The sequence below is a fragment of the Cupressus sempervirens genome, chromosome 9, assembly GCF_028749045.1.
Source record: "Cupressus sempervirens isolate cs-2001-9-10 chromosome 9, ASM2874904v1, whole genome shotgun sequence".
In the NCBI taxonomy this organism is placed as follows: Eukaryota; Viridiplantae; Streptophyta; class Pinopsida; order Cupressales; family Cupressaceae; genus Cupressus; species Cupressus sempervirens.
In genome coordinates, this window is record NC_143126.1 from 213087013 (window position 1) to 213106549 (window position 19537).

General features: G+C 33.3%; 1 protein-coding gene across 1 annotated transcript in view; it reads left to right on the top strand.

Annotated features, from left to right (window-relative positions):
- Positions 1–9265: 9265 nt before the first annotated feature.
- Positions 9266–19537, top strand: part of LOC149538266 (Clathrin adaptor complexes medium subunit family protein) — a 114719-nt gene continuing 104447 nt past the window's right edge. The window contains exons 1-2 of the mRNA XM_089799634.1: positions 9266–9445; positions 17588–17765. Of these exons, the coding sequence (XP_089655760.1) occupies positions 9363–9445; positions 17588–17765 (261 nt within the window). The 5' untranslated portion in view covers positions 9266–9362. The remainder of the gene's footprint in view (positions 9446–17587; positions 17766–19537) is intronic.

A 19537-nucleotide genomic window follows, 5' to 3' on the forward strand; every position in this document is an offset into this window, starting at 1 on the left:
GTTAATTAAATAACCAAGACCAGTTTTATCATAAGTAGGTCTCTGTATTGATATTGAATCATCAAGCTTTTCTCTACTAGAATAAAGCTTCTCAAGTTGTTGCTTGCTCTGAGTTAATTCACCTTTCACAATAGTATTGTATTTTTGAAGTTCTTCATGTTCTTCTTTCAATTTTTCAAGCTTAGATGTCTTCTTTTCTAGACTTGCTCTAAGATCTATATTTTCAGTCTTCAAATTAGATTCAACTTTGGTAGGATCATTTCTCAAAATCATCTTCAGATTTGTAATCTTCAATTCATGCTTCAAGATTTTATATTCTATCTTCAATTTCAAATAATCATCATCATTAGTTCTAGATTCAATAAATTTAGGCTTAGATTTGAGATGTTCAATCTTTTCCTTTAATTGTCCAATGTATACTTTGGAGTCCTCATATCAGTCCTTTAGCTTATCTCTTTCTTCTCTAAGGAGATCAATATGTTCAAGTGCCTCTTCAAGGTTCTTCATCAATTGTTCCATATCCATAGGGATCTTACTCAAGTTTTTAAGCCTCTTCTAAGTAACTGTGCTTTGATACCAATTGTTAGAAATTGGGATTACTGGGGGTGCGGTGAATCAATAATCTACAAAATTTACTTGCCAACTGGATATTATTACTTACTTTTAACCATAGATAACAAAGTAATAAATTAATATTGAACATTAACAATAACCATGCGCAATGATAACTCATAATACCAAAATTTGTTAGCGAGGGAAACCTTGGCCAAGGGAAAACCTCGATGGGGATGATACCCACTAGATAATATACTAATATATAAGTTCCTTGTTAGAGGATGGACCCTGTTAGGACTCAATGAGTAAATCCAGTATAAGGAGTCCCTATTAGGAGACTTTGAATCCATATTAGGATATTCCAACCCTGTTAGGAGTCATGCCAACCCTATTAGGAGTTGTAGTATAGTAGATGCAAGATGAGCCCACTAGCCAAACATGCACTTCCAATTACAAGAAGAGCTTACTGCCCAAACAAGTAATCAAACTTTTACAAAATAGGTACTATAACTTCTTCCTTGACTGATCTTTGATCTTCAGCTCGGTCTTGGATCACAAAATAGCTTTCACAAAACTTTGCATATATCGCTTTCATAGTAAGTTCGCATATCACAATACTCACGGAACTTACATCCTTCATCAAAAAATGTTCTTTGCATAAATACCATGCCTTTGCATAAATTGCTACTAGGTCGGCTAAGACCACAATACATTTTTTCAACTTAGAGTAAACATCTAGGATGTTGGCCCTAATTGGACAAGTAATTATTTTGTGAACAAAATAACCCTTTCCTTCAATTCTATTGTCTTGTTTCACTTAAACATGAATATTCTTTTCCCATACAGTCCGTACAATCTTTTGAGGTTATACATGTCATCATTAACTTGTATACAATTTCCATCTAACTTCGCTAATCATAATATGACGTCAACAACAAGTTATCAACAAATCAATACACTATTGTATATCAAATTCATACTTAGACAATTTTTTGAGTACCAAAAGCTAAGTATCTTTATTTTCGAGGTTTCTTGTAAGCATGTACATCACGTGCTGTCATAAATGACAAAAATTACATATCCTCATTAGCCAATTGTCGATAATTCTTTCCTCATTTCTTTAGCAAATAACTTGCATAACATCTTATGTCCTCCAAATATGATATCATCTAGAGATATTTCTGCAAGCAATATCTTGTGCTATGCTCCTTCCTTTGTATACAAATTATTATTATCATCTATCTTTTCAAGACTAATTCTTACTGGATATCCATGTAGCCTTTCATACCATTGTTTGGGAGCTTGTTTTAATCCATATAGAGCTTTGTGAAATTTACATACCATGTCTCATTTGCTTGGATCAATGAAACCTTGAGGCTATTCAACGTAGTCTTCTTCTTCCAGTATTCCATTCAAGAAAGCTGATTTTACATCCATCTGATATACTTTGAATCCCTTTTGTGTAACATATGCTAGAAGTATTCTAACTCCTTCAAGTCTTGCAACAGGAAAAAATGTTCTCCATAGTCAATACCCTCTTCTTGAGCAAAACCTTTTCATACTAGCCTTGCCTTATTCCTTGTTACTTCTCTTTTCTCATTTAACTTATTTCTAAATATCCATTTTGTACCAACCAAATTCTTATCCTTAGGTCTAGGTACAAGAGACCAGGTATTATTCTTTTCTATTTGCTAAATGTCTTCATTCATTGCCTTTATTCAACCTTCATTTTCTAAAGCATCTTTTACAGATCTAGGTTGAAATTTACTAAGAAAACATGTACCTTTTAATTTGTTCCTTGTCAGTATGCCATCTATCTCTCCTCCATTTATTTGTTCTGGTGCATGATGTCTTCTATTATATTTTGCAAGTCTTGGATCTTTCTTTCTCGACTCTGAACTTGGTTCACTTAGTTCTCCATGATCTTTTTCATTTTTCTTGGGATCCTTTGCTTGATTTAACTGTAACTTAGGTGCCCTTATCTATGATTCAAGTGCCTCTATCTATGACCCGAGTGCCTCTATCTATGACTCGGGTTGTACTGCCAGTGATTTGCTAGGTTCACTTTGCTATTGCTCGGTTTCAACTATTTGTGGTAAAGTCTCAGGTTCCTCCTCATATCAAACAATTTTTTTTTAGTCTTCAAGTTCCTTGTTGCTCTTTTGTTCACTTCTTTTTGCAAACTCATCAAGCTTCACATGTGCACTTTCTATGACTTTGTGAGTAGCAAGATTCAAACATTTATATGCCTTACTTTTATTGGAGTACCCTAGGAATATAGCTTCATATATTTTTGAATCAAGCTTTCCTTTCCTCACATCTTTCAAGATATAGCATTTGCTTCCAAATACTCTCATATTACAAACATTGGGCTTGTATCCATACCATAATTCATAAGGTGTTTTGTTTGTTTCTTCAATTGAACTTAGTTAAGTGTATGAACTGTTATGCTGATTGCTTCTCTCTACCATTTTGGTCCAACATTTTTCTCAGTCATTAGTGTTCTTACACACTCCATGATGGATATGTTCCTTCTTTTTGCTATACCATTTTGCTATAGTGTTCTAGGTGTTGATACTTATCTTTTGATTCTTTTTTCATTACAAAACTCATTAAATTCATTTGAGATGAATTCTCCTCCTTTGTCTAATCTTGGGTATTTCAAATTCTTCCCCATTTCTTTCTCAACTCTAGCTAAATACCATTTGAACTTTTGAAAAGCATCATATTTATCTTTTAAGAACATTACAATCATCATCCAAGAATAGTCATCAACAAATAGAATGAAGTATATGTCTCTACAGTAGCTTTTTATACCTATTGGTCCACAAAGATCTGTATGAACCAGTTCCAAAAATTTCTTTAGAATTAAATGACTTACTTTTGAGCTTATTTTGCTCATCTTTCCAATTTGACATTGTTTACACATGCCCATCTCAGGTTTCTTCGGATTTGGTATGCCTCTTACTCTTTTGTTCTTGCTTATGGTAAACAAGTTATCAAAGTTAACATGACACATCCTTATATGTCATAGTCAACTTTCTTATATTTGAGCTAATGAACATGTACTTTCAGTGAGATCTAGGCAAAACAAGTTACCTTTTGTCTGATTTCCAGTCCTAACTAGGTTTCCTTTTCCATCCAATAGTTTAGCTTTGTCATTCATGAATTCTATCCAATAGTTTAGTTGTGCTACATTGAGTAGACAATGTCTTAATCCTTCAACCTAATAGGCATTTTCATATTTATTTCCTTTAGTTAATGCTATGTCTCCTTTTCCTTTTACATAGCATGGTTCATTGTTTCCAAATCTAACACTTCCACCATCATGGTGTTTTAAATGCTCAAACTTAGTTTTGTCACCAATTATGTGATGAAAACAACCACTATCTATGATCCATGTATCATTTTTGCTAACATGAGAGATAAGTGCTATCTTTTCATTTTCCTCATTATTAGATTCATCTTTAACAACAATGTAGACTACTTCTTCTTCATTATCATCACTATCATAATCTTTAGCAATGTAACAAGATTTCTTACTTTTGTCTTTGTAGTCCTTGTAGCTCTTGAAGTCTTTCTTTCCTTTGAACCTGTTGTTTCTTTTCTCATTTTTATCTTCTTTATTTCAACATCTTGCAACAATATGGCCAACCTCTTCACATGAGAAATAAATCAATGGAATTTTGCCTCTGAATCTTCCTTTCCCTTTTGATACTCTTTTTCCAATTAAGGCTTCAATGACTTCAAGGTATTCATCTGATTCTTCTTCTTCTTCACTATCAACCTATTTTCCTTTTGAGTTTCCTCCTTTTTTCCAAGAGTTCATTTGGCTTTGGATGCAAATTCAAAGTTGCTAGAAGTTAGAGCATAGTTATCAAAGTTTTCCAACTCAAAAGCAGTTAATCTTCTCACACGTGCATCCAAGGTTATATTATCTTTAGGATTGCATCTCATCTCTTGAAATGTTGAAACTCTAATTGCATAGATAGGAAGATAAGTTCGTAGTACCTTGTTGACCATGGTCATCAATTATGTCTCCTCCTGTAACTTTGATTGCACTCATACTTTGTTTGATTCTTTTACTATATTGGACAATGTTCTCGCCTTCTTTCATTTTCATTCGATTAAACTTGCGTCTCAAGATTTCTTCCCTATCTCTTTGCACCTTTTTATCACTTCCATAGACTCTATAGTTTTTCACACATCTTAAATGCAGTAGGACAGTCTTTAACCTCATCAAATTCAAAATAGTTGAGAGAGGAAGCTATATCAATCATCATTATATTGTAATCCTTTGCCTCTTTCATCTATTCAACAATCATAGGTTTAGGTGGTGGCACATGTTTTTTTCCAAGTAGAACAAACCAACACCACTAATGCTTGATAGGTGTAGATTCATTAATTCATATCATGTTAAAAAAGTTGTCTCTATTAAGCTTGGGAATCTTCCTTCCGTATGACATCTTGATCTTTAGCTTGGGTCCTTCAAACCTTTCCTGCAAGCACCAAATGCTCTGATACCAATTGTTGGAAAATAAGAGTGAACTAAGAGGGGAGGGATGAATTAGTTACCACATAAATAATTCCTTGTGCCTAGATGTTAAAACAAACTTTCTTTGATAATGCAATGTTGACCAACTCGGTTAAAACTATTTCTTATCATCACTCAGTTAACAAAGCAATCTTATGAATATTAATCTATTTTAACCTTTAGTAACTTAGTTGCTGAAACATAAAGCATAAAGAAAATAACATGAATACAAATGACACCAAGATTTAACGCGGAAAACCAATTTCGAAAAACCAACATGCAAATGGTTACAATATTTTTTACTCTTCTGAAGTGAGCCTTGTTAGGAGCCAATCGTGTTAAAGGTTACAAAACATACTGTTGAGTATGACCTTGTTAGAGGATTTAGATCACCTTGTTTGGAGTGGCCTGGTTAGAGGTCTTTAAACACTTCAATCTTGAAATGTCACTTTGTTAGAGGATTTATAATATGCTTGTTAAGTCAACTCTGTAAAGAGATTTCTTCACTATTACAATGGTTAGAAGGTAACAACAATTTTACTTGATTTATGAAACAACTACCTTTGCAAATTCAGATCTTTGTTTTGGCTTGACCTCTGGATCCTTACTGATTAGATGTTCTTTGCTACTTATCTTTTACACTTTCATGCCCTACCTTTTTCTTCGCTCACATATCTATCTTATTGCATCCTCACTATTTGAACTGTCATATATATCACAAGATTTGATGAGTCGACTTGAATACCCTTCTAATAATCAATAAACATCCAAATAGTTGGCCTCAAGTAGTTAATTATTAGACAATTGTATTATGTTGTTACTTGGTCAATACTAGGATTAAACACTTGGTTAACACTAGAAGTCTTTCGATGCCCGACCACTCGGTTAAAACTGTAAGCAGGATATCCTTCACTAACTACTTAGTTAACATTGAATGTTCTTCTTTACCCGACTACTCAGTCAATACTGACATTTGCTTGGTTAATACTACAAGTCCTTCATTGCTCGACTAATATTGACATTTGTGTAACATCAATGACAACAAATAATTTTAAGAATTGTTTCCAACAATTGCAAGTTACCCATGCTTATAGAGTTCAATACAAATGTAGTGGTCACCCAATCAATTTCCCCCAAGATATCAAGACAATAGAAAAAACTCTTCCATGGACCTAGGCTCGAAGATCTCTATGTAGTAATATTTCAAAGGTGATAGAAATGGAAAATATTACAATTGCCATGTTTATAGAATTTGTATTGAAAATGTACTAGCATACAAAATAAGGAATTATTAGGATTAACCATGAACATAAATAATAGTTATATACAAATATAACCAATAAAAAATAATAATAGATCACATAGAAGAGAACACAAGACACAAAGATTTAACGTGGTTCACCCAATCCCTTGGCTACGTCCACTGACAACAAGTGTAATAATATTATTATCCAGTGATTACAATCTGCAATCCCTCACAACTCAATTATCACCACAAGAAGTTACATTATCACCATACATTATGAAATCTCTAACCCTAACCCTTTTTATACAAGTTTTTTACCACTGACAATATTAGGGCTAGATTAAGTCATCCAATAGAAAAATAGTAGTCGACACCTTTTATAATATAAGGTCATTTTTGGCTTCAAAGGCGCTACCCTTGAAAACCCTTGCAGGGGAATTGCTCCTTAACCCCACTCTGTACTGTAACAGGTAGTGCACCTAGGGTGCTGCCCCTTGACCCCATCTTGGGGGTGCTACCCCCAAACCCCTGTAGAAATAATCTAGTGAGAAATCACACCAAATAAACCTCTGAGTGTGATTAGGCTCCGCATCACAACATAAATGATCCATACAACAAGGATGTCAAAATCAATGTTGATGCTCTATTAGCATTGCTTAACTTTAATACAAACATTGTAAAAATGTTTCATACTATTGAAAGTGAGATTGAGGAAACTATGACAACAAATTGTGACATTGATAATAGATATGGTGAAGAGGATATTGAAATTGAGTAATCAACGCCATTTATGACAAGACTACCAAACAAATGACACAAACTGTAAATTATTAAAGACCATTTATAAATAAAAAATGAAGATGACCTCATTATATGAGTTAGTGTTTTGTTGATCTACAATTCATAGTAAGTGAAAAGTCAAAAGGTCATTGCTTGATAAACAGATGGTTTCCAACCTAGTAGTGACTTCAATGTCTACATTTCTACAGGACAACTAACTAAAAATTACTAGGTTGAGAAAACATAGGTAGTATAGGTAACTCTATCAGGGCTATGAATGCTCAATTGGTAGTAGAGTAATGCGATGTGGAAATGAGATGGTATCATCCTTAGGCCTATGGATGCTTGTCTGGCAACAAGCACTATCTAATGTGATATTAAGAATGACCAAACTACATAGCTTACTATGAGAATGGGTTTTAGCCCATGCTCTCTTGAGAGAGGAATGATTAATTCACATGCACACACCAGATTGAATGCTTGATTCAAATCCTCTAATAGATAGATTGACATATGCACTCTATCTCTTGATCTATGAATTCATAGTTTGACAATGTCATTACTAATCTTACACACTAAGCTTGTCAATTACCATGCATTGTAGTTACTACCATAGTCTTTCATTGATTTGAACAACCATTTACCTATTCATTCTTTACCATTGATTCTTAACCATTATTATTTTCTCATGGACGAAGGTACTTCTTTCTTCCCATAATTTTCCCACCCTTTCTCATATTACTCCATCAAAGCTTTGTAGATAAACAAAAAAAAATGATTTTGTAAATCTAAGAAAGCTACTCTTCATAGCTAGTTCTTCAAATATTGGCTACAACAACCTATTTTAATACAATTCTTAATAAAGTTCTTAGCACAATGACAAATATTATGTGTATTCATTTCAAATACATACAAACTATTACCCTCACATTTAAGGTTATTGCATAATCTTGTATCTAGCAAAAAATATATTTGGCTTTATATTAGACAATAAGAAACAATGTCATCTCAAAATAATATATTTCAAGATGACATTCTCATGGCTATGACAAATGTATTTATATTAAATTAATGTTTACTAATTTGAAATGTATACAAAATAAAAATAAGATTTACAAATTAGACTTACTCTTCAATTTTTTTCTAAACAATCTCATTGCAAAAGAAATCTCATTCTTATTATTATAATATAACAATGTTTCCTTCTAAAAAATACTCTAACTCAAACTTTAAATAATGAAACAATTCTACTATTCAACTAGCCAATATTTTATATTAAGAACTAAATGTTAATGATTTTACTCATTTATAGACTTTCAAATAGATTAATTTTTTTTAAACAAATAAACAATTATCAAATTTGTTTGATCAAGTCTTCCCTTGCACTTCATATGACTTGAGTATTAGTTATTTAAATGCTATTGATATGCATCTCATATGGCTCCATACTAGTTATCATGAAACTATAACATTCAATGTTCTTCAACTTTTTAATTTGTTTGTCCAATTATAACTCTTTATTATTCAAATACTTTTTGAGCTATAAAGTTTGCATATTTATTGTATGAAAAATAATTCAACGCAATATATTTATTGAAGTGATTGATTGTTTATTGCAACTTTTTCATATGTTTGTTCAATCACAATAATTTATTATTCAATTAATTTTTGTAACTATAAAGTTTTAAAATAAATTGTAATTATGACATTTTGTTCATATTTTTTATAAGTATATAGTTTTAATTTATGTTAATTTTTTAATAATTTGAAAGAAATTATTTATCTAACATGTTCATAAAATAAATCTATCCTCAATATTTGGTACCTACAATAACAAAATATGTAACATTTATTTTAATTGTTAAACAACACTTTACATGAATATTACTTCTTTCTATTAAACTCAACAAAACTCAAAACTACTATAGACAACTACACACAATTTAAATACAATTGATAAATTTCAGCATAGTACATTCTGAAATCCTTCGATAAAACATTAATTTTTTACCCTTACTGTTTATGTAAAAGCGATTACATACTTTCAATATTCAATAAAGTGAATAGTGGAGGTGGGTTCTTTTTGAAAATCGAGAGGGGGAGGACTGCTATAGAAATCCATATACGGGTTGAAAATCGAACAGAGAGGCATTGACATTCTCCGCAAAGAAAACAAAAGTTTACAGCATACATATGCACATGTTTGCCGGACATTAAACTTTGAATGCACGAACAAGAAATTTCAAAATGCCGGTGGCTGCGTCTGCAATTTATTTTCTGAATCTTCGTGGAGATGTGCTCATCAATCGTCTCTACCGCGATGACGTCGGGTATGTATGGATTCTTTGTGCTTGTACAAGAGATTTTGCAAGAATACCCTTAAAATTTCAATATATTGCTTATATTGTAAAGATCCGTCTCATCTTAATCAGCAGGAATTCATTGGCGTGTTTAAAATTATCTCTTAACAATTTACGTCTGCAAAAGTGAGATTTCAGTCGAAAAATAAGAGCACTCATTCAAGCGAATTGGGCTATTCGCCGTTCAATTCGTTCTTGCTGAGATCCTGATTTCATTAATCTGTTGTCGAGATTATTAACATATGCTTTTTAATAGATTTCAATCCGATGTAATGAATTTTCAGATCCCCATTGAATTTTTTGTTGGGTTTTCAGTTTGCTCTGCAGCGAGTTACATACTAATGCTGTCGAAAATCTAATTCCAACCAGTGCAGTGTTTCCGATTGAATGCCCTTATCGACTGTGTGGTCAGTTATTTGGTTATCTAGAGATCTCATTAATTTTAATTGGTGGAATGGAATTTTGGGTCCTAGTTAATTGCGGCAGACTTAATTTATACTCATACTTGTTTAAGGTCTCTATGTCCTGGAGGCAGTCTGGTTAAGGTTGTGACAAAAAACGCGCCCTTAGCCGTTGCACATGCAACAATGACGGTTGAAAATGCTAGAAAATTAAATTCATTCCAACATAGGGAACTTCGTTATGTTTTTGGCCGAGATGGTCATCATCTCTTTTTAGAGATGTTTTCAATTTTAATCAATGGAGAAGATCTAGGTATATTTGTTTAATCCCTTGTTGTTTTCAGTCACTTTTGTCTCAGTTTAGCAAAACAATGGCATTTAAGTTGAAACATGGCTTCAACCAATTTAATCCCATCCATCGCTTTTGCTAACCCTTATAACTTTTGTGGAGATATCGTTGATTTCAGTCAATTAAACAGATTTAGCAATCCCCATTTTATCCTTTACATGGTTTTCAGTCAGTTCTACTTCTATGGCCCCAACAATTTACCCACGGAATAGTGAAAGATTGGTTGAAAATGCTCAAAGCATTACGTTCCAACTAATCTAAGGTTGGATTTCTTGCCAGCCATGTATTGGCTTCGATTTTTTTTATCAATTTTAATTAATGGGACGATTTCTGTAGCCCCACCACATGCGTTGCTGGGTTTCCAGTGAGTTCTGCTGCAATATACACATGATAATGATATTTTGGTGAACAACACAAAATATAATCAGGCCAACGAAGGTTGCTTCCATTCATTCTAGGACTGAGAATTTGACAAACTCCTTATTTATTGGGAGATATCATTAATCTTAATAAAGATAAGGCATTTTTGGATGACCATTCCATTTTTTTTCTGGAGTCTGCAGTTCATTTTTAGCAGTTGCACTTGACAGTGAAAAAAATATGAAAACTCATTTTGCCAGATCTGTTTATTCTGCGTGTAATTGACTATAATTTTAGTCAGATCTCTGTAGTTTTTATTAGTGGTAGAGACATGTTGCTATTTATTGAATCCATGTCTGGGTTCTGAGTATTTCTGTGCAATGGCATAAGCTTTGACATTTCAACTTAAGAAGTCAATTCCAGTCAATCATAGGGCATTCAACAAGCACCCTTTCCTGGGCTTGTAAGCATTTAAAAAATAAATCTATTTTAAGTTTTTAACTTAACCAACAGAAGGTCAGCTGTGGATTCTAATTGAATTTCATTATTGTTTTTCAACTGTTCTGAATCAATCTTTTATGGAAAGCAGTGAAGTTTCTACTGAAAGTGCTATATAAATGTAGTTCCCACAAATATAAGACTTAACTATTCAATAAGCTGCTTTGCTTGCAGTCCGCTCTTTGATTTTTAGAAACTCGCATAATCATTATAATTGGAGGGATTTCGGTATCTTCTTTCAGTTAATATCTGGGCTTTCAGTATGTTTTTTGATACTGTGCACATGCAACAGTGAATTTTTGGCTGGACATGCTGAAAATATTGATTACAATCTTCAACCAATATGGGGTATTCCTAATTCAATATTTTTTCAAAACTTGAGATTGTGTCTGGCATGTAAGCTGTGAAGATATTTTATATCTTATTGATAACAGGGATTTGTGGATTCCCATTCAATCACTTTTTTGTTCTTCATATTTTTTTCTATTATAATCTGCAACTGTCCATGCCTGCAATGCCTAGATTTCTATTGAAAACCAACAAAAGTAAACAAATTGGAAGTTTCATAGCAAATCAATATTAGGGATTCAAGGGAATCCTGTGGGTTCCACAGTATCAGTGGGCCTTAAATTTCATGTCTTACTCAGTAAAGTACTTGTGGAGGACTTCATATTTAGATCTAAGAATGTCTCTAACATTGACTTTGGTAAGCTGGTTGCATCAGTGAATTTGATCAGTATAGATTCTTGTAAAAGTATAGGTGCCACATACATGATGGAATTTTATCTTGGAACATTCTTCTTAAAATATGGTTGCGTAGAGGTTCAATAAGTTTCAAACATTGGAGAGGATTTGCCAATCTCCATTGCATCTTTTGTTTGAGTTTTGTTTTCCCCTGTTACAGGCTACACATTCAACGATGGCATTTTGGTTGGAAATGCAAAAAATAAATGATCTATATAGGAAAATTCTAAAACAGACCCATCAAAATCAAGGAATAGAGGGCCTTGGGGGACTTGGGAATTTGAATTTTCATAATTCAATTTCTTGCGACAAGATCCTGGGTGGCAATGGAGACTTTTGGATTTAAGACTATCTCAGAAAATGCCATAAGTAAGTGGTTTTTTCTGTTGGTAATGAAAAAGGTTCATTTGTGAAAAATAAATGAGCCTTGCATACATAATTGCCTTTCCTTTGAAATTTCTGGCTATCTATGGGGGATTCCAATATAAAATTTATTATTGACCAGGAAAATTCAGTAACATTCTGGAACACGATTTGTATGAATGCAAGGACAAACGATTAATTTCTCACATTATGATATCTAGCATGAAGTGCTGAATATAAGGATCTGCATTTAATACTTTTGGAAAACTTAAAAAAATCAGATCAAAATCTGGTGCAATGCCTACCAATGGTTCAAACTCTTCAATAATGTTTGGAGGAACACTTGAGCCCATATGACAAAGTTATGGTTTAAAAAAATGAAAAACCTGGTCTAACTTTTCATCTTTGAATCAATGACTGATTTGGGTGCAGCTAAATGTCTAATTCTCTGTTGAATCTGTCATTCATCCTTTTATTATGGACTTGTGGTGGACCGAATGTTATTGTGAGAATACTTCAAAGTGACACACTTGGCTCAGCACCAACCTGTCATCTAAGCATAAGTAATGCATTCAAGCATTGCTAAATCATTATATAAATGAGTTATACCAGCAGACAGCTCACATTGGAAGATAGACTGCTTTCCCTTTCAACTACTAAGGTGTTTTGTCTGTTGGATACTTTTGTGTTGTTTTACTGACACATCATATGTACAAATATGGCCATTGGGTTCATGTAATCAAGTTCAATGGCAGCAGATTTTCAACTACGGTTTGTTCTGAAAATTTTACATGCATTCCAGTCCAGTATGGAGCTATTCTGAGCAAGCTTTAGGAGGACACACCTATGAGATGATGGTCTATATATGTATCAGCCTGAATGTGTTCTTGAAGGCTTAATAATAACAACTGATTTATAAGCTTCAAGATAACAGTTGACATTAAGTGTTACAGCCCAATTTACATGCAGCATCTATACCACCCTTTGTTTCTCCAATGATTTTTTGTATTACTTGTTTTGATGTTGCTTTGTGCTCTTTACTCACCCAATTGCTGACTTGTTTCATTTCGAGCACTTATAATTATTTAACTCACGGTCACTAGGAATTCTTGTTTAAGGCACATCTACATTGTTGTTCCATATTATTTCCTCAACTCCATATCCACATCTTCTGGATATGGAGATGGGGGCAGCACACCATCAACAACAGTTTGTTCTGAAAATTTTACACATGTTCCAGTAGAGTATGGAGCTATCCTGAATAAGCTTAATGGGAGGACATACCTATGAGAGAATGGTTTATATATGCATCAACCTGAATGTGTTCTTGAAGGCTCAATAGTGGCAATTGATTTATAAGCTCCCCGAGTGCAGTTGATATTAAGTGTTACAACCAAATTTACATGAGCAGCTTTCCCACATTGCATGTCTCCAATGAATTTTGATCCCCTTGTCGTGTTGTTGCATTGTGCTCTTTACTGGCCCAATTGCTGACTTCTTGTATGCTATTTTCATTTCAATCATTTATAATTATTTAATTCATTGTCACCAGGAACTCTTGTATAAGGAAAAGGCACATCCCCAGCCTTGTTCCAATTCCTGCCCCCATCTCCATATCCACATTTTTTGGCGACTATAGTTATATAATATAGCTATTTCCTTACTCATTTATTTGCATGTGCTGATTTAAATGGCAACCTTGTCCACATACAAGTATTTAATTTTGTACCCTAGCAGCTCCTCCTGAAATATTTGTGTGATTGAGTAATCTCATTCATCACAAGTTTCCTTGATTGGTTTCGTTCTGGGATCTTTTTTTGAAATTGACCCAAGGTTATTTGGTCTAGTGAAAGGTACAATCTTGAAGGTGTTATGGTGAGTTGATGGTATATTAAACAACATCTCGTTATATAGATTTTCAAAGATGATGTTTCTATTATGAAACAATTGTGAACTAAAGACGAAAATAGAAACTCCCTGATAAACTAAAGACTAAGATGACTATTAAAGAAATATTACAATATTTTAATACCCACCCTTAATGGTCATTATATTACTAGCTTGCAGAGGACTATACATGTCTTGAAGTCATATATTCTTCAAAACATTATGCTGCAACTGAGACCCACCATGGATTTGTAGAATGTTAGTAACCAAGAGTAGCCAAATTTGTCCAGAAAAAATAGATAAAGTTGCCTTCTTCAGAGTGCTCTTCAACAAGAGACAAGGGTCTGCCACTAACCCTCCCAGAACCTATATAACTTTGAGAAAAAATCATCACAAAACGTTCAACTAGATGTTGGCTAATAGAGTTTTCCCTCCCTAAAGCTAGAGAGACATCAAAAACAACTGCCATGATTTTGAGGAAAAATTAGAAAACCCTCTTAACTATTGCAAAAGAGCATAAAACCTGAGAACAAATTGCAAAAAATCATGATTTTTTAGGAAAAGATTGTGAAACCTAAGATTACAAATCACAGTTTTTTTTTTGTGAAAAAAAGGTAAAAACCAAAGTTGCTAGAAACTCTTTTGACTCTCCTTGGCGTGCGTATTACCATATCCAATTTGGAAATGTATCCGATACTGCTTGTATATAGGTTGAGTGTTGTACCCATGTCTAACTAAAAAAACTTGATTTTCCAACTGTGCCGAGTACTATGTGAATTGATGTTTTTAAAGATTTGACATAAACCTTCCCAAAGTTAATTTAAAAAAACTTTATTAATGCAATTAGTTTTTTTCAAATGGTATAAACAAAACCTACACCAAATGAGAAGGACAAATAAAATAATTTTCTATTTCAGCACCCCATTTTTTTGTGTTATTTTCTAATGCAACTCTATTACTTTTGCATATTGTAGTGTGTTAAACTAACTTATAAATATTTATGTGTCAATATTGCTTTTGAAGTAGTGAAAACATCCTCTAATAACATAGAAAACTGTGTTATAGAGTGTATGTGTTGTTTATAAATGCTGTACCCAGACATATCCATATTGGGCATTTTAAAACATGTCCATATCTATACCCATATTCATGCAACTCTGGTGAAAAACCACAAAGTAATCCCACAGAACTTTGCAAATTATAGAATCAAAAAATGATTTTTGAGGATAAAATCGAAAAACCAAATAGATGGCTAGCACAAAATCTGAGATATGGATCAGCATACAAAATATTTATTTAAGGAACAAAATGGTAAAACCTTTCTAGAAACCAAAGAGCTCTCCTTGTCAGGAGCAAACACTTATTTTTTGAGGAAAAAATTATGAATCCAATTTTTTTTCAAGGGACAATTTTTTTAAACCCCACCAAAATAATTTTTAAAGGGAAACAAATTATGAATACCTATCAAATTTTTTTAAGGGAAATTTTTTATGAAAACCCATCAACTTTTTTTGAAGGGAAAATTTGTGAAAACCCATCAAACAAAACCTTCATGCAGCAAAACACGAAACTTTGTGTGGTAAACAATATATGCAAGTAACATGCAAAAATATGCAAGCACACACAAGTACATGCAACCCTCGAAAATCAGAGACTTTTGCTCAAACTAAGAAATCACATGATCAAAACCTTCAATTGGGCTCCGAAGTTTTGGTGAAAGTCTTAAAAGATGGACCGCAATTTTTTCATAAAATACCTCCAACAATTTTAAATTTAAAAATTGAAGAAAAATTCCGGAAAACAATTCCAAATCAGAAGATCCTCAAATTTTATGAAATCCCATCGTGTTGCTTTGATAACATGTTATGGCAAATCAATATTATATTAAACAAAGTAAATGAAAGTTCCTTGTATAGATTTGCAATGACAATGTTTCTATTATGAAGCAATTGTGGACTAAAGACGAAGTAGGAACTACCTAATAAACTAAAGACTAACTAAGATGACTATTAAATAAACATTGCAATATTTTAATAGGGTGCCTTTGATTGGTTATAGAGTTTAAGTGGTAGTCCTTTCTATTCTGCAATTTATTGGAAGTTGTTTTTCCAAGCAAGGACTTGATGATGATGCAAGATTAGAAGCTGAGGCTAATAACCACATGGGCTTGGCTAAAGTACATAAAAGTACATTTCAATGTAAATTGGTTGTTGATTTTAACTTATAGGGGATGCATACTTGCTGCTGGCAAGATTTAGTTGCTGTGATTAAGGTTCTAGATTTATTTTGAGATGTGTTTTAGACTACAAGTATCAAGTACTGGAATGGATTTTTTATTTTGAGCACTTGAGAATTCTAATGGTACTATGACAGTAGCATACATCAGAAGGTTGATGTATTAAATCACTTCTAAACTAAAATATTTTGAAAGAACATCAAGTCACTTGCATTAGATTGCAACCCTTAATAAGGTTGCTCAGTTTTGTATTTGTTTCTTGAAATATGTGATTTGATGGGAGGGATGCAATCTTATGCTAAAAATAAACTTTCATTTATGCATTTCTATCTGAAACTGTAACTCATATAGATGATTTAATGGTGAGATGCTTAGCATGGGTGTTTGGATATTGACATATAATCTTGAATATGGTCATTGGTTCCTTCAAATGTTATTTAAGCCATAGCAAAAATACTCTAGACAATACGGAGAGATGACAGTTATTGGTTGCTCTTGAGTGATGCTCTCTCATGAAGTTCATTACTCTTTGAAATCGTGTTATGCTTTTACTGTCATCTGCTTGATAGTGATTACACTCTGTTATCCTGTTTGAACTGTGAGCAGTAATCAAACTTAGATGGGTGTATATTACTTCACAACCTTATATTGCAGATGGATTTGATTGAGACTTCTAATGTTCAAGCCTTGTTCTCTCCATCTGATGTTACATTTCTTTCTATTTATTTTTCCCTGCGTAGTTATATTATCTTACGGGTTACCATGCCATATACACTAACAACGCTATTGTAATTTTATCCTGGTAGAATTTTTACTTTCTTGGCTTAATTGTTTTCCCCCATGCAATTGACATGGAAAGAGGTCTACTTTCTAACCAACTATTTTGTGACACATTTTGTGTTAAATAAATATTAACAGCTCTTCCTTATTCTTTTCTTTAAGCTCCTGTGAACAATTCTTATGTGACACTTCAATTGCTTACATGGAATTGAGAATGAAAATGCATTGCCATTTTGAGATGGAAAGAGGTCTTCTTTCTAACCATCTGTTTTGTGACACATTGTGTTAAATCAATATTAACGGCTCTTCTTTATTCTTTTCTTTAAGCTCCTGTAAACAATTCTTATGTGACACTTCAATTGCTTACATGGAATTGAGAATGAAAATGCATTGCCATTTTAGCTAACATTGGGACATTAGGTTTACAGTTTCTTTCTATCTTTTCTCTAGACTGTGTAAATAGTTTCTGATGTGTGTTTGCTTGATATACACAGTGGAAATATGGTTGATGCGTTCAGATCACACATAATGCAGACAAAGGACCTCGGAACCTGCCCAGTTCGCCAAATAGGGGGATGCTCCTTCCTTTACATGAGAATCAGCAATGTATATATTGTTATTGTAGTCAGCAGCAATGCAAATGCAGCCTGTGCACTGAAATTTGTAGTTGAGGTATGTATTTTGCTTAAATGATCCTGAGCAGAACAGTTAATTTGGAAAATGATGTAGTTTTCAGATTTGATTTCTTGGATGGAGGGTTTTTTTTCTTAAAGTTTGAATGCATTTATCACATAATGATCATTGATTTGTGTGCACAAGACAGCATTGATGTGTTGGAAATTAATAAGGGCACATTGTCTATGAACTATTATGCTCTTTTTTTGGAACAATTGTTGCATACATCATATTACAAGGCAATGAGTTACAAACTTATCCAATTTCTGTGATTGATAGACTTGCAGAATTGCCAAGAGCGCTGTTTTGATTGAACTTGTTATTCACTGCACTTGTGTGGTTGCAAAGACTGGCTTCTTTGATTGATGCAACAGGACTTGCATGCTTCATTAGTTTCTTCTTTGAATATTATTTTTCAAGCTGGGGTCATGCTCCCCTTTGTTGTTGTGATGAGCCCAAATTAAGAGGCTGGTCAGCCAGCCTAGCAGTGCTCTAAAGCACCCTTTTAATTGCAGTAATAAATCTAATATTTTCCTGTTGGCCCTACCCGACCTAAATAAATCTAATTTTTTTTGAGTCAATCCTGGTCCATATAATAGGATAAAAAATGGTTTTGAAAAACAACATTTCCAATGTTGAGTGAGCTGACTTTGCCATCTTGGGTTGGATACCCATATAATGGCAAATTCTGCTTTAGTTTGGGAGATGCTTGGATAATTAGATTGAAGTCTATCCGCACAATAAGGGTCTGAGATGACAAACTCTGGTCTCCAGCAGAGGTGGGACACGAATCTCATCTTTGGCAATGTAGTTTTCAGATTTGATTTCTTGGATGGAGGGTTTTTTTTCTTATAAGTTTGAATGCATTTATCACATAAAGATCATTGATTTGTGTGCACGAGACAGCATTGATGTGTTGGAAATTAATAAGGGCACATTGTCTATGAACTATTATGCTCTTTTTTTGGAACAATTGCAGTAATAAATCTAATATTTTCATGATGGCCCTACCCGACCTAAATAAATCTAATTTTTGTTTAGTCAATCCTGGTCCACATAATAGGATAGAAAATGGTTTTGAAAATACAACATTTCCAATGTTGAGTGAGCTGACTTTGCCATCTTGGGTTGGATACCCATATAATGGCAAATTATGCTTTAGTTTGGGAGATGCTTGGATAATTAGATTGAAGTCTATCCACACAATAAGGGTCTGAGATGACAAACTCTGGTCTCCAGCAGAGGTGGGACACGAATCTCATCTTTGGCAATGTAGTTTTCAGATTTGATTTCTTGGATGGAGGGTTTTTTTCTTAAAGTTTGAATGCATTTATCACATAAAGATCATTGATTTGAGTGCACAAGACAGCATTTATGTGTTGGAAATTAATAAGGGCAAATTGTCTACAAACTTATGCTCTTTTTTTGGAACAATTGCAGTAATAAATCTAATATTTTCATGATGGCCCTACCTGACCTAAATAAATCTAATTTTTGTTGAGTCAATCCTGGTCCACATAATAGGATAGAAAATGGTTTCGAAAATACAACATTTCCAATGTTGAGTGAGCTGATTTTGCCATCTTGGGTTGGATACCCATATAATGGCAAATTCTGCTTTAGTTTGGGAGATGCTTGGATAATTAGATTGAAGTCTATCCGCACAATAAGGGTCTGAGATGACAAACTCTGGTCTCCAGCAGAGGTGGGACACAAATCTCATCTCTGGCAATTAATTCCCAAGCAGCAATCACTGAATATTGTTACCT